This window comes from Haliotis rubra, unplaced genomic scaffold (assembly GCF_003918875.1).
Source record: "Haliotis rubra isolate DU_JTF1 unplaced genomic scaffold, ASM391887v1 Scf243, whole genome shotgun sequence".
Taxonomy (NCBI): domain Eukaryota; kingdom Metazoa; phylum Mollusca; class Gastropoda; order Lepetellida; family Haliotidae; genus Haliotis; species Haliotis rubra.
In genome coordinates this window covers 1280001-1296473 of record NW_025766481.1, presented here as the reverse complement: position 1 = coordinate 1296473, position 16473 = coordinate 1280001, and the positions used below count along the sequence as shown (strand labels likewise).

General features: G+C 41.6%; 1 protein-coding gene across 2 annotated transcripts in view; it reads right to left on the bottom strand.

Moving 5' to 3' along the window:
* LOC124278907 overlaps positions 1 to 16473 on the bottom strand; it is a 39427-nt gene that overhangs the window by 10467 nt on the left and 12487 nt on the right. For both annotated transcript variants that reach the window (XM_046714721.1, XM_046714722.1), the window contains exons 4-6: positions 10207 to 10393; positions 3411 to 3428; positions 1377 to 1483 (exon numbers count right to left, since the gene is read on the bottom strand). In XM_046714721.1, the coding sequence (XP_046570677.1) occupies positions 1377 to 1483; positions 3411 to 3428; positions 10207 to 10393 (312 nt within the window). The remainder of the gene's footprint in view (positions 1 to 1376; positions 1484 to 3410; positions 3429 to 10206; positions 10394 to 16473) is intronic.

Sequence of the window (16473 nt, the reverse complement as noted above, 5' to 3'; positions counted from 1 at the left end):
CACACACCCTCCCGTCAGCCACAAACATCCTCCTGTCAGCCACAAACATCCTCCTCTCTGCTACAAAAATCCTCCTGTCAGATACAAACATCAGCCACAAACATCCTGCTGTTAGCTACAAACATCCTCCTGTCAGCCACAAACATCCATCTGTCAGCTACAAACATCCATCTGTCAGCCACAAACATCCATCTGTCACCTACAAACATCCTCCTGTCAGCTACAAGCATCTTTCTGTCACCTACAAACATCCTACTGTCAGCTACAAACATCATCCCGTCACCTACAAACATCCTCCTGTCATCTACAAACATCCTCCTGTCAACCACAAACATCCTCCTGTCAGCCACAAACATCCTCCTGTCAGCTACAAACTTCCTCCAGACAGCTGCAAACGTCCTCTTGTTAGCTACAAAGATCCTCCCGACAGCTACAGACATCCTCCTGTCAGCTACAAACATCCTCCTGTCAGCTGCAAACATCTTCCTGTCAGCTTCAAACCACCTCGAGTCAGCTACAAACATCCTCCTGTCAGCTACAAACATCTCACTGTCAGCTACAAACAAACATCCTCCTGTCATACAAAAGATACATCCATGTCTCACGTCAGCTACAAACATCCTCCCGTCAGCCACAAACATCCTCCTGTCTGCTACAAACATCCTCCTGTCAGCCACAAACATCTTCCTGTCACCTACAAACATCCTCCTGTTAGATACAAACATCCTCCTGTCAGCTACAAACATCAATCTGTCAGCTGCAAACATCCATCTGTCACCTACAAACATCCTTCTGTCAGCTACAAAGATCCTCCAGACAGCTACAAACATCCTCCTGTCAGCTACAAACTTCCTCCCATCAGCTACAAACGTCCTCCTGTCAGCTACAAAGATCCTCCAGACAGCTACAAACATCCTCCTGTCAGCTACAGACATCCTCCTGTAAGCTACAAACATCCTATGTCAGCTACAAACATCCTATTGTCAGCTACAAACGTCCTCCTGTCGGCTACAAACGTCCTCATGTCAGCTGCAAACATCCTCCTGTCAGCTACAAACATCTTCCTGTCAGCCACAAACATCCTCCTTTCAGCTAGAAAGATCCTCCTGACAGCTGGAAACGTCCTCCTGTCAGCTACTAACATCGCTTTCTCTCTTACAAACACCTTCATGTCAACTACAAACATAGGTATCTCAAATCCCTACTTTTTAATTAGGAACATAACAAACCCTGCTTTCCTTTTACAAGATGTAGTGGTTATTAAGAGAAAGAAGAGTTTACATTGGTAAAAGGTTTCCTTAAACAGGAATTCAACAGGCTTGAAACAATTATAGTTATCGTGCGGGTTACACAGAAAGGTTTGTATACGCACTTACATTTGAACAAAACTCATTTTGAAGTTCTCTAAATTCGAGCGACGTTTTGTCTGACAGCGCCTCGGTGTAGTTGACATTCACTACACGAAGCTTTACCTCCGCCCTGGCTGAAATATGGAAATAAACAATGAAAGAAACGCACACGTGTAACCACTGCAGGTTGCATATTTGGAAAAACACTCCCCAAGGAGCTCCCGTCCTCGCGGTAACGTGTTTGCAACATGATTGAGTACAATATACATCAATTGAGAAATACTACAACCATGTATCATATTTGGAATGCAGACATTTTGTGCATTGACTGTTTTGAGTCTGTCAAAGTGTAGATTAGATACCTTATATTTCAATCTGGAACCCAGCTGTGAAGCGCGAGGTTTCAAATGAATGAATAACATGTATCCAGACTGCAGTGAGACGACTTCATTCAGAACAAAGTGAGTTTATTTCCATTCTACCATGACATGACACTTCAAAAATAGTTGTATACTGGGACAGTACTATTTATAATTTATCTGAAACCAGAGGTCAACCCAGTTTTCAAACTACTGCTGTTTGTCTTCAAATCACTCCATGGTTTGGCTCCAATGTACTTGCAAGACCTCACACAGTTGTATCAACCAGAACGTGCACTGAGATCTGCATGTAAACAGCAGATGATAGTGCCACCGGCCCGGACCACAACTTATGGAAATAGGACTTTCAGCAGAGCTGGTGCAGTTCTATGGAACGAGCTTCCGGCGGATGTCAGGAAATCTGAGGATGTCAGCAGCTTCCGATCCACCCTGAAGACCATACTCTTCAAAAGAGCATATGACTGAGCGCTCTTGAGCAGGATTATATCTGGATAAGATGCGCTATATAAATGCAGGATTATATCTGGATAAGATGCGCTATATAAATGCAGGATTATATCTGGATAAGATGCGCTATATAAATGCATAATTTATTATTTATTATTATTATTATTATATTACAGCGATGATTCACAAAAAGAACCTGTTGGGACAGCCTCATTATCAAGAGAACTACCATGATGTAGGACTTAATTTCTTTGCTTTTAAGTCCATATGAATCGGCATTTGAATAACACAGAAGTGTCCGAGAGACTTGTGATATTTCTGTATGATTATGCAAATTCATATTTTTATTCCCAAGGCTTTTGTGGAAAAAGACATGTTAATTTTGAGGTGAGGATGGAATTTCTGATTTCTTCACTGCCATGATCGATGTACAATGTCGTGTATATCGCTTGACATTACATACCAAGGCATGCATTCACATGTGCAGTGATGTGTATTGTATACCTGTGCGTGGAACGTTATGAGAGAGCAGGCATATTTTTCACATGTACACCGACCGTTATGAGAGAGCAGGCATATTACTCACATGTACACCGACCGTTATGAGAGAGCAGGCATATTATTCACATGTACACCGACCGTTTTGAGAGAGCAGGCATATTTTTCACATGTACACCGACCGTTATGAGAGAGGAGGCATATTTTTCACATGTACACCGACCGTTATGAGAGAGGAGGCATATTTTTCAAATGTACACCAACCGTCATAAAAGACCATGGGATGTTATTCACATGTGCACTGCATATTATGATAGAGAAGATATATTATTCACGTGAGCACTGAAGATGACAAGATTTTATTGATGATCAACTTCTGTATTTTGACAATGGTGATGTTTCGGTATAGATTCTTATACCGTTTTGAAGCAAGAACTATACCAATAAAACATGTGCACTAAATGTTAGGACAGATTAGGCAAATTGTTCACATATGCACTGGAGTGAGTGAGTTTAGTTTTAGGCCGCACTCAGCAATAACATATGCACTGGATGTTAGGTTAGACACGGTATATTATTACATGTGGATTTCGTGTTATAATAGACCGATTATATCATGACCATTTCATGGAAGGTTAGAATAATGCGTTATGATATATCGCAAATATCATTAAAATGTTCACCAAATGACATGATAGATCGTTAAGTCGATTGTTAGTATGTAACGTTTACTTACTGTACTGGTACTTGACACCTGAAATAGTAAACAATTTTCATGACAAGTATGGAAAGGACACTTTTAAACACGTACCTGTACATGTTCTGAACGACTGAACAGTCGTATCATTATATCAGCCTCTCGTTTATCTGGCCGAGACTATCTGCACGTCGTCGTGATGTGGCGGAAACCAGACAGAGATAACACTCCTATAACTACATGACCAATATGACACCTTCTTCAAAACGGTCAAGAAATTCCTGAAAACGATTAATAAAGCTAAAAAGGAAAAGAGCTGTTATGGTAATGGAAAGTTGATCACGGAAGAAAACGAAAACGTGACAATTCATAAACTATGAAGGTCGGGAAAGGACAAAGGCTAAAAAGGTAAGGACAACCAGAAGGCCTAAACAAATATGGGCCAAAAGGCCAGAAGATGGTAGCCCCAATGTCAGCCAGATGTGGGGTAGGTGCCCGGAAACAAAATGTAGCTATCTTGTAAGGAACATTTAAGGTTTACAGCCTAAATTATGCGATGGTTCATCATAAACAGCATGTTCTAAATGTAGTTAATGTTAAGACAGTGGAATTACAATACTGAAAGATATAGTTAGATTTACTTCGACGATGCAGAAATATACGTTTGTCATTAGGATCATACGTTTTACTTTTCTTAAAATTGTAACAATACCCTTTGACCTTTTTTTAGGAAATTCATTTAACATAGCAGCTGTTGGGATAACCGCATAAACTCGATACAGTTAACAAATATTGCTGGTATTCCTTCAGCTCCCGGGACATATTTAACTTGAGACTACCAAATGCTATCAATATATCTTCCTCAGTTGTAACATCTGAATGGGATCTGCCATATGTTTCACAAAACTGACACATACTTAATGCATCAAGTGTTTACAACTTCACCCACTTCCTCTGAAACTGTAAGGGGCGGTGGGGTAGTCTAGTGGTTAAAGCGTTGGCTCGTCACGCCGAAGACCCGGGTTTGAATCCCCACATGGGCACAATGTGTGAAGCCCATTTCTGGTGTCCCCCGCCGTGATGTTGCTGGAATATTGCTAAAAGCGGCGTAAAACCAAACTCAGTCAGTCAGTCAGTCTGAAACTGTAACATCAGTTAGCATCTCTATTATGGAAACTGTATGTGTATAGTAGAGTTCCCAAGGCGACGGCTCCGTGGCATCAGATACTGTTGTTTTCACTGAGAACTGTTTATTTAATGTCCAAAACGGTGTACAGTCCCATGATTCTCACTGCTGATGTTTCTCCTATTATTGTCTTTTTTCTGTATAGACGTTTTTGATTTATTTCTTGCTGCCACTTTTTTTTTTAAATTTTGGCGTGATGACCAAAAAAAGAGTTAAATACTTGTTCATATTCAATATCCAAACTCGCCAGGCTGCGCCTAAACATATACAGGTATCAGATTTTACATGCGAGCCACAGTATCTAAAGACGTCCACGAAGAAATCGATGGCATTGGACAATATTATTCTGTAAAGCGGCCATAAAATCTCAAGATCTTTTGTTTGTTCTTAAAACAAATCAATAAAATTGTCGCCCTTTCTTGGTGTCAGGCATATAATTAAATAAACTGTGGATTTAATACGAGGACTGTAAAGAGAAGCAGTAGCCGATAGATAATGAGAAGAGTGAGAAATGATGAAATGATACTGCAATTGATAACACAGTTAAAGGAGGCGAAGTATCACTAATACTCGGGGGAACTACCGTCTTGGTGTCAACAGTAATATCAAATCATCTGAATGGGTATTATCGGCAGCCAGTACGTGCAATACTCTTCAACGGTTGGTATCTTCTGAATTGGTTATGTTAGGTTCTTTATGTCAGAGTTTTTCGACCCGATGTTCCAAATGTGTAGTCTATGCCATCTACGTTTCCGATAAGCGTGATCATGTCGTGCACAGAGTATATATTCCTATTTAATACTGTCATCTGACTAGTCGGTTTGTCCAACACTTTACTTGTATCCACACTGGATGTACCTTCACCGTAGCTCTCCTAAACCTGTAAAACTAGCCTGTCTCGTATATGTCCTGCACGCGATCCCGGATACAATTCTGCCTGTAATGATCACAATGTTTGCAAACACAGGGTAAAACCCCATAATGTTCTTGTACCTTATGTACACTCTGCTCACCATATCATGTTTCCAAATCCGTTCCTCTGATCACCATTGCAGACCACAGAAATACAATAGACTCCATATGAAAAACTCACACTGTCCATCTCGTGTTGTCCACAACACTCGGTTTACACAGTGGAGTCCACTGGGTTGGGTAAATCCACCTGGTCTGGGTCTCCAGACACCTACGTTAATTCCCTATCTGTTTCTATATACTTCAGTGAACCATTTAGCGATGTGAGGTTCCTCCTGTTTATTTAAGTTGTAGCTAAAGTCAACAGCCTTCAAACATCTGTCCATGCGAATGGATGCTGCATACATTATGTCCCATGGTGTCAGAAGGAACTATATATCTTTGTTAAGAAACAGACAACCAGACTGATTTGCAAGCAATGCAAAATTGAATTGGTGAAGTATTAAAAATGGCGAAATACCATGATTCAAGAACGTATCTTAGATATTGGGTATGTAAATGTACAGAAATTGGCATGTGAACAGTCGAAAAAGATTTTTCCACATGAGTGAAATTGACAAAAACTGAAAATGGTCACATGCTCTACAGGAACAATTGCTATAGTCTCAGTATTAGTACGTTTATACAACACTATTATAAAAAATACATAACAATTAGTAAACTGTTCTTACAGCTCGATAATTTGAAAAATCAATAATTGAATTCGCTGGCGATAAGCAAATATGAGGTCTATTCAAAAGCCAACTGCTTAAGGATGGCAAGTTTTAGGTATGTGGGATGCTGGCATGTCATTGACGGCTATTGCAAGTATGCGGGATGCTGGCATTTCATTGACGGCTATTGCAAGTATGCGGGATGCTGGCATTTCATTGACGGCTATTGCAAGTATGCGGGATGCTGGCATGTCATTGACGGCTATTGCAAGTATGCGGGATGCTGGCATATTGCAAGTATGCGGGATGCTGGCATGTCATTGACGGCTATTGCAAGTATGCGGGATGCTGGCATTTCATTGACGGCTATTGCAAGTATGCGGGATGCTGGCATTTCATTGACGGCTATTGCAAGTATGCGGGATGCTGGCATGTCATTGACGGCTATTGCAAGTATGCGGGATGCTGGCATTTCATTGACGGCTATTGCAAGTATGCGGGATGCTGGCATTTCATTGACGGCTATTGCAAGTACTAGTATGCGGGATGCTGGCATGTCATTGACGGCTATTGCAAGTATGCGGGATGCTGGCATGTCACTGACGGCTATTGTAAGTATGCGGGATGCTGGCATGTCATTGACGGCTATTGCAAGTATGCGGGATGCTGGCATGTCATTGACGGCTATTGCAAGTATGCGGGATGCTGGCATGTCATTGACGGCTATTGCAAGTATGCGGGATGCTGGCATGTCACTGACGGCTATTGCAAGTATGCGGGATGCTGGCATGTCATTGACGGCTATTGCAAGTATGCGGGATGCTGGCATGTCATTGACGGCTATTGCAAGTATGCGGGATGCTGGCATGTCATTGACGGCTATTGCAAGTATGCGGGATGCTGGCATGTCATTGACGGCTATTGCAAGTATGCGGGATGCTGGCATGTCACTGACGGCTATTACAAGCGATGTTTGTTGTCACCCATCGACTATCAGTCGAAACATCAGCTAACCAATGACGTTAAGAACCGGTAGACCACGAGTGACAACTCCTGGAGGACAGAAAAGTTCCAACAGAACGGCCCGAAACCATTGAAAATTGGCCTCTAATGTACCATTCTGTAACACCACCCTAAATGCTGGCCTTGACCACGACCTATTACCTATTTCGACCTCAAACGTGGCTCCATTCCAAAGAAGGCTTATGACTAAGTCTAATGAAAATGAAGTGAACGTGTAACCAGAAATTGTTTACGGTTTCTTTATATCAAAATGTGACGTTGTCGCAATGTATCGCTTTATTTTTTCCCCGCATATTTTCAGTATTTAAATTTAAATCTGTCACACAGGAAGATTTTTCATAAAATGCCCCCAACATTGGATTCAATGGTATTGTAAAGCGCACTACAGGATGAATCAACTATAATCATTCTTCGAGAAATTCACGGTGATTCGCCCACCTCATGTGTGTCTGAGCTGAAGGGTCCTCCATCGTTGTGTGTTGTGATGGCACAGTCCGCAGTTCAGTGTATGTTTTGTGTATTAGATTAAAAGTATTCATTCATTAAGAACCAAACGCTGAATGCAAGAAGTGTAACTAGTTACATATACATTGTTCAGGAGCGTGCATAAAATCATTAAGGGATGAACACGCGATATATATAGCATGACAGTATAACACAAGGTAATATAAGTACAGGAGTAGAGGACAATACAACTGCTGTGTCATGATGACCCACTGAACACACTGAGTACATGGTATAACCTGCTTAATGTCGATCTACACTATCCACCTGTAACATAGACGTGGGGAACAATCACTGCTGGGAGTTTATGTGGTTTTAACTGCAATCCCAAAAGGCACTAGGCTCCGGAATCGATATGTAGATGTGTCCTGTTTGGCTGTGTGCCACTTGAACACAATGGCTGCTTGGGGACAAGATATGTTATGAGTTTAAGTATATAGGTTTAACAACATTATGCCATCTTTTCAAGTTTTTCATTTTAAACTGTTCGAATATTATATGCTAACAAAGTGTTCGTCAATAATTAATTGTAATATCAATGCTTTCTTCAAGTTCTGGTCGTCATGTCATGATTTATTCTGCTAAACCTATTTGATTGTTCATCATGTATACTGGATTATCATCGTTAACTGTTTGTATAAAATGTTGAAAAATGCAACAAAATAAAAAATTACAAAAAAAAAGAAGATATGTTATGAGCTTCGTATATTCTGTAAAATTCTGTAGGAAGAACATGAACGTTTGTGAGATTGCCCAATTGTTATTGTCATTTGATCGGCATAGATTACAAATGAATAATTTACAACTATCTCCATATATATCTTCGCATAGAAAAAGTTCGCAGGTATACAGTTAGATTATTTTGAAAAAATAGTTGAAAAAACAACAATGTAGAATTTCTTCAGGGAGTAAATCCCCTATATATATCCCCAGTATCTTTGCATGTATATCTGTATGACTATAAGCTAATATACCTTTTTTAGAGTAGTTATAATTTATAGAGCAAAACCTTCATAAGTTCGTTATACAGAACGCATTATTAGCCTCCTGACAATATGTGTAAGATTTGATACAAATGCATCATGCTTTTATGTGTTGATGGTACACGAATGTGTATTTTTACTATGTATTTCGTAAATGACTCGCCAAACGGTCCGTTGATACACAATCCTGTTACAAATCAGCGTGAGCATGTCGCCAGTAAGATCTACTTCAGGGGAGACGTGCAGACATAGCCTTGGGTCAGACTGGTATAGGGATCTATCAAACCAATCTGCATTTTCATACGTACGCAACTCGCATGTTGTCAGGCAAGAATTGTTGTCTGGGGGTATTTGGGTGTGTTTTGCTAGCCCCCACACTGCCATCATTAGCCATCATGTGAACATTGTCTGTGGACGTTTGTAACCTCTACACCTATACTTCCTCTGGTATGGCGTGTTACATGTCATCGTATATTGGTGATTTCCACACCATGCGTGACCCATGTGTTTCGCCCACCAATGTGTGTATCCATAGTTCCAGATACTTGCGTATCCACAGTTCATGTTTCACCTGTCTTTTACGTATTCCCAATGCTCGAAATATCTACATTGTACACGTACATACAGTGGATAATTATAAAAAGTACATTGGAAATCAACACTGACCTGAATGTTGACCTGAAAACATATTTCCACTTTGAAAACCTCTGCAATTGTCGAATAAACCTGAGGATTTGGTTTTACTTCCATTTTATTTATCAGCCAGTCTTTCGTGTTGTTTCACTGACATGTTGGTAGATCTCAGTTTGGTACATATTCATGGGCGTTGTTTACAATTTGAACAAAAACACAACACTTATCGGAGTTGACTTTTCTTTAAAACGTCGTATAATGCGCTTATCCATGTAAGTGGATAGGTGTTACAATAGCCACACGTATTATAATGCTGCGAAATGACGATTTCTCAAATCCAGATGTATCCTTTAGTAGCTTAAAGTGTACATGTAATCTTATTATCTTTGTAAATGGCTCCTACTAGCTCTTCAATTTCTCTTTTACTCAGAAGTCATTTCACTTATATTAACCTAGTTATTTTTCTAAATCATTACAAATCTTCTGAATGTATTATCACCAAACTTCAAACCTTCCTGACGTGAAATACATACTGGTGCCTGTAGCAAGATGTAGACCCGGGGTAAAGATTGTTATTATACAGGAATAAAAACAACGTTATGAGTGAGTGAGTGTGTTAAGTTTAACGCTACACTCAGCAATATTCCTGCTTTATGGCGGCGGTCTGTAACTAATCGTGTGTGGACCAGACAATCCAGTGATCAACAGCACGAGCATCGATCTGCGCAATTGGGAACCGATGACATGCGTCAACCAAGCCAGCGAGCCTGACCACCCGATCCCGTTAGTCGCCTCTCAGGACAAGCATGGGTTACTGAAGGTTCATTCTAATCCGGACCTTCACGGGTAACAACGTTTTGATAATGAAAAGCCTGAGTTACCATTGGTCACGAGGACGGCGGTGGCGATGGCAGCGGCTATTCCCGCGAGGACCAGGAGGACCAAGATGAAGATTGTGATGTAGACAGCACGAGGTTTGGAACATGCTGGTGATTCTGACGTGTCTTCGCTGAATGACCCTTGCATACTCGGGTCAAGGTCGTTCTTGCCATTGTAGCGGTTAGCAAACTGAAATCAGACAGATGACCTTGTGTTTCCGCCGCCACAACAAAATCACATGGTTTATCAGAACGTAACATATGTTATATTTGGGATTACACTTTCTTAGTAAAGTACAGATTCTAGTACTTTTGTTCGGTTGAGTCCCATGCGGGATTTGAACCCACACCCTCAGAGTCAGGCACCTAATCGCCAGCACACACAGTCAGCCGCCTAATTCGCTCAGCCACCGCGACTGCCATCAGAACGTTAAGAAAATACATCGAACGGAGTATAACTTAACAAAGGTATTTACTCTGTAACAGATTATGTACCTGTGTATAAACATACTTGTATATATTGCTCCACTGGTAGGAAGGATCGCTGTTTCATGTATTTACATAACCCCACCTTGTGTATCATTTTGTATTCTGTTACATAGGTCCGTGAAGATACCAACACACCTCAGAGACCAACAGCACCACTCAGTACTGTCGACGTTCCTCTGAATGTCAGTCGTTCGTTTACCTTGCAATTGGTGCTATATGTGCAAACCACACCGATATAGCCTAACATATTCAACCTAGCTGGGCAGCAGCGTATAACAGCATTCTTACCTGTAAATTAATCTTAACATATTAATAACTTAGGACAAAGACCGCGCAACGCAATAATGCAAAAATGCAAAACAAACCATTCTATTATCAGCCAATCAAACAGCAAAAGTATGTGTTAATGGTTCATGCAGATAGAAATAAGCATAAATTGATGTCTTATTCTCATTAAATATCGCACTCGGCCTATGACGATCCTGGAATACAAACGTCTTTGTTTCAGTGCTTCAAAGATTTCAAAACATCAATAAGCCTGATGATGGTCTTCTGCTAGATCCGGTTCATCCCACATTCCGTGTCAACTACACCCGTAGCCTGACCTATTAAACATGGAGAAGGAACCAGGAAGTAGTTTTATTCTTCCCCGCCGCATCAGTGTCGGAATGACATGCGCCATGTTACCACCTGTTACCACAAGACTTATGCGTCTTGAAATCTCTTAACAAAGCGTTGTATTCAAGTATAATAGCACTCCTATATAAACTTTGAGTAGACTATTAGTGGTCATGCTTGACAGACAGACATTTTATTCGTAATGTACTCCTAGAGGCCTATAATACAGCTTGCAATTCATTTAAATAAATCAACAGTGTTCAATACCTGTATACAAAGGTTAGTTTGTAGACTTAAAAATAGCAGGAATAGTTAGTTGTCCATTATAGGCATTTTGTAGCTGTGAGAAGTATTCATCTCGTATATTGGTTTACATGTTGCTAGTCCCCGAGCATCACAGTGTCGACAGTGGACTTCAGTTATTGGTGTATCTTGAACCTTTTTCTTTTCACTTGAAATAAGGCACAGAGAGAGAGAGAGAGAGAGAGAGAGAGAGAGAGAGAGAGGGGGGGGGGCAGAGAGAGGGAGGGAGAGAGAGAGGGAGGCAGGGAGAGAGGGAGAGGTAGATGAATATTTTCTCTGTAGTACTAATCCTATATGTATGATGATGATGATGATAATTTCAGTTAGGTAAATGCAACCCAAACTGCCTTCTGAGGATGCATTTAATAACGACGTAATAATATTTATGACATTAATATCACTGCAAATCGTTGTTAGAGCGTGGGGCTGTTTAGCTGGCATAATGTGGTTTAGTGAGGCTATTTAATGTGAAGTGATGTGTTAATGACGTGTCAAAGAAATGAATGTCACGAAAGATTTAATCGTTGTCCCTGGTTTCTATAAGCAGTATGGCCAGTTGTAAACATGTATGTACAACTTGTGAAACCTGATCAAGCAACTATATATTAAAACTCAAAACACTTTTCACTGTTTTCTTCGTTGAATGTAAATTAAACGTAAAATCCCACTTGGATCACGACCTGTTCACCTTCCATTCATACATGTATGTACGGTTGACTTATGTTTCGTGCTCATCCATATTCGTGAAGAGTGTCGTGGTGAATTACAAGATGTTAACACCTAGGTGAAACCTGTTACCACCATGCATCATGTGACATGTCTGTCATACAGTATCAACATATCCAAGTTATCATATTGTCATTCTAAGCTGGTATCATAATTATCCACGCCTTTATTGAAATGGAATACCGATAGAACCCAACTCACCCATTTTATCATTACAGTGTATGAATAAGGATTTCAGCAGTATAACAGTTATTTGACAGCCCGCTGTTAAAGGGGTTTGGTGTATTAAGTGAGTGAGTGAGTTGAAATTTAACGTCACATCGGCAATATTTCAGCCATATCGGGACGAGAATTTGGGTGAGTGAGTTAAGTTTTACGCCGCACTCAGCAATATGACGAGAATTTGAATATAAACATACTGCTTTTAATTTAAAACCCTGGCATTCATATAAATACTTTAACTGATGTGGAACTTACAGACCCTCGCATGGGGACAATCATTTCAGTTTGGTGTATTGCCTTCTTGGAACAGTAATCAACAACCCGGTTACACTGGGCTAGTCTCTCGTACAGACCCTGAAGCAAATATATCCAAGAAAGCCCACACAAGTCTAGAAAATGTGGCAAGTCTAGATTTCCTCAGGTGAAGAAAGTCTCAGGGCTCCTTTTCATTATATTTTATATTTTTTTTACTATGAACTTTTTTCAGTAAAATATGTTCATTTCAGAGACTAGTTGTTAGTCTAACACTGGGCCTGCAACCCAGTTACGGCCGAAAATTGGCCTCTGCTCGCCATCACTCGCTAAGACTCGCAATACGGTCGCAAATTAGTCTCAACGCGGTCTCCATGGTCTCAAACATGGTCTCTTTGGTTGCAATTACTCTCGCAAAAGATGTGCTACCGATGACAGTCGCAAGAGGTCTCAAATGTGGTCGCAATGAGATCGCATAGGTCTCAATGCACTCTCAATTCGGTCTCATTGATCGTAACAGACTCCCTATTCGGTTGCATCAATGATCGCAAAGTTTTAAGAGTTTTTCAGTCGCTAAGTATTGCTCCTACTAAACCTGGTTGAGTTGCAACTCGATCGAATACACTCGCAACGATGGTCACAACGATCACCACAGGCACTCTCAATGCGGTAGCAAGTCAATCTCTGATGGTTGCATGGGGGTCGCAACTTGGTTGTAGTGCACTCGCATATAGACTCGTAAACAAGAAGCGAATCTATTGAGACCCGATTGAGATCTATGAGAAAAATGAGAGCCGTCTCATAATCAGGTCGCAATAAAACTGGTGAAATTTCTATTATCAGTCGCAAATGATTTTTTTGTTTAACCGCAAATTGCGATCAAAGGAATGACTCACCGGTCGTAAAACGATCGTTGCAGGGTAATCGTACCCAAAAGTAATAAAATATGACGTCATCAATGATGTCTCTATGTTTTTCTGTAGAGCGCCTTATAATTTCATGTATGTGCATGTGTACCTCATTTCAATTCTGATTATAAATACAGTGACGCATTAGTATAATGTACGTGTGTAATGTAAATCTGATATGGGTGAAATAGCAGGGAATAATCTGAAGCATCTGACATGAAACAGATAAACAAATGAACATGTTTACAACAACTACGTGAGAGGGAAGTTGTAATGTTTCTAATAGGAGGGTCTGGCGTGGGGAACATGTTTCTATGACAGGCTTGATTTGAGGACACATGAGAAATAAGCCTTCCTTGTGATTGACAACACGTGGAATATATAGGTCACACACTACACCACCACCACCACCACCACCACACCACCACCATCACCACACCACACCACACCACACCACTACACCACCACACCACACCACACCACTACCACACCACACCACACCACACCACCACCATCACTACACCACACCTACACTACACCACTACCACACCACCACACACACACCACCATACCACACACCATACCATACTACACTACTACCACACTACTACACTACCACACACCACACCATACTACCACCACACCACACCACCACACACCACACTACACTATACTACACCACACCACACCACACACTACACTACACCACACCACACTACACCACCACCACACCACACTACACCACTACCACACCATACACCACACTACACTACCACTACCACACCACACCACACTACACTACACACTACTCACCACACCATACTACACCACACTACACACCATACACCATACATACTACACACCATACACCACACCACACTACACTACACTACCACACTACACTACACACACTCATACCACACCACACCACACCACACCACACTACACTACTACTCACTACCACACCACACTACCACACCACACCACACCACACTCACACTACACTACACCATACTACACTACACCACCACCACACCACACCACACCATACTACACCACACCATACCACTACACTACCACACACCACCACCACACTACACCACCACACCACACTACACCACACTACACTACACCACACTACACCACACCATACCACACCACCACACCACACCACACCACACCACACCACACACCACCACACCACACTACCACACTACACCACACTACACCACACCACTACACACTACACTACACCACACTACTACACACCACACTACCACACACCACACACCACACCACACCACCACTACACCACACCACACACTACACTACTACTACTACACCACACTACACCACACCACTACCACACCACACCACACACTACACCACACCACACTACACCATACACTACTACCACATACACTACTACCACTACACACCACACCACACCACACCACACCACACCATACCATACCACTACTACACTACACTACTACACACACACTACCACTACTACCACTACACTACTACTACACTACACTACACTACACTACTACACTACACTACACTACACCACACCACTTCACCACACTACACCACACTACCACACTACTACTACACTACACCACACTACACCACACTACACTACACATACCACACTACACTCACACTACACACTACTACTACTACACTACTACTACACCACACTACACCACTACATACTACACACCACACTACACTACACTACACACCACACTACTACACTACACCATACCACCACACTACACTACCTACTACCACACCACACTACACTACACTACACACTACACCACACTACACCATACTACTACACTACACCACACTACACCACACTACTACATACTACATACACCTACACTACACTACACCATACACTATACTACTACTACTACCACTACTACACACTACTACCACACTACTACTACCACACCACACTACACACTACTACACTACACACCACACCACACTACACTACACACCACACACACATACTACACACACTACACACTACTACACTACACTACACTACACTACACTACACACTACACACTACACTACTACACTACTACCACTACACTACCACACCACACTACACCACACTACCACTACACTACACTACACTACACTACACCACACCACACTACACTACCACACTACACTACACTACACTACACTACTACTACTACTACACTCATACACACCACACACACTACCACTACTACACACACCACACCACACTACACCACCACACCACACTACACTACTACTACTACACACTACTACTACACACCACACTACTACTACACTACACCACACACCACACCACACACACCACACCACACTACACCACACTACACCACACCACACCACACTACACCACTACACTACACTACCACACACACACACTACACTACACTACACTACACACTACACTACACTACTACTACACTACTACTACTTACACACCACTACCACTACTACTACCACACCACACTCACACTACACCACACCACACCACACCACACCACACCACTACCACTACTACACACTACACACTACACTACACTACACCACACTACACCACACACACACTCACACTACTACACACTACCACTACACACCACTACACTACACACTACCACACTACACACCACACCACACCACACCACACCACACTACACTCACACCACACTACACTACACACACACCACTA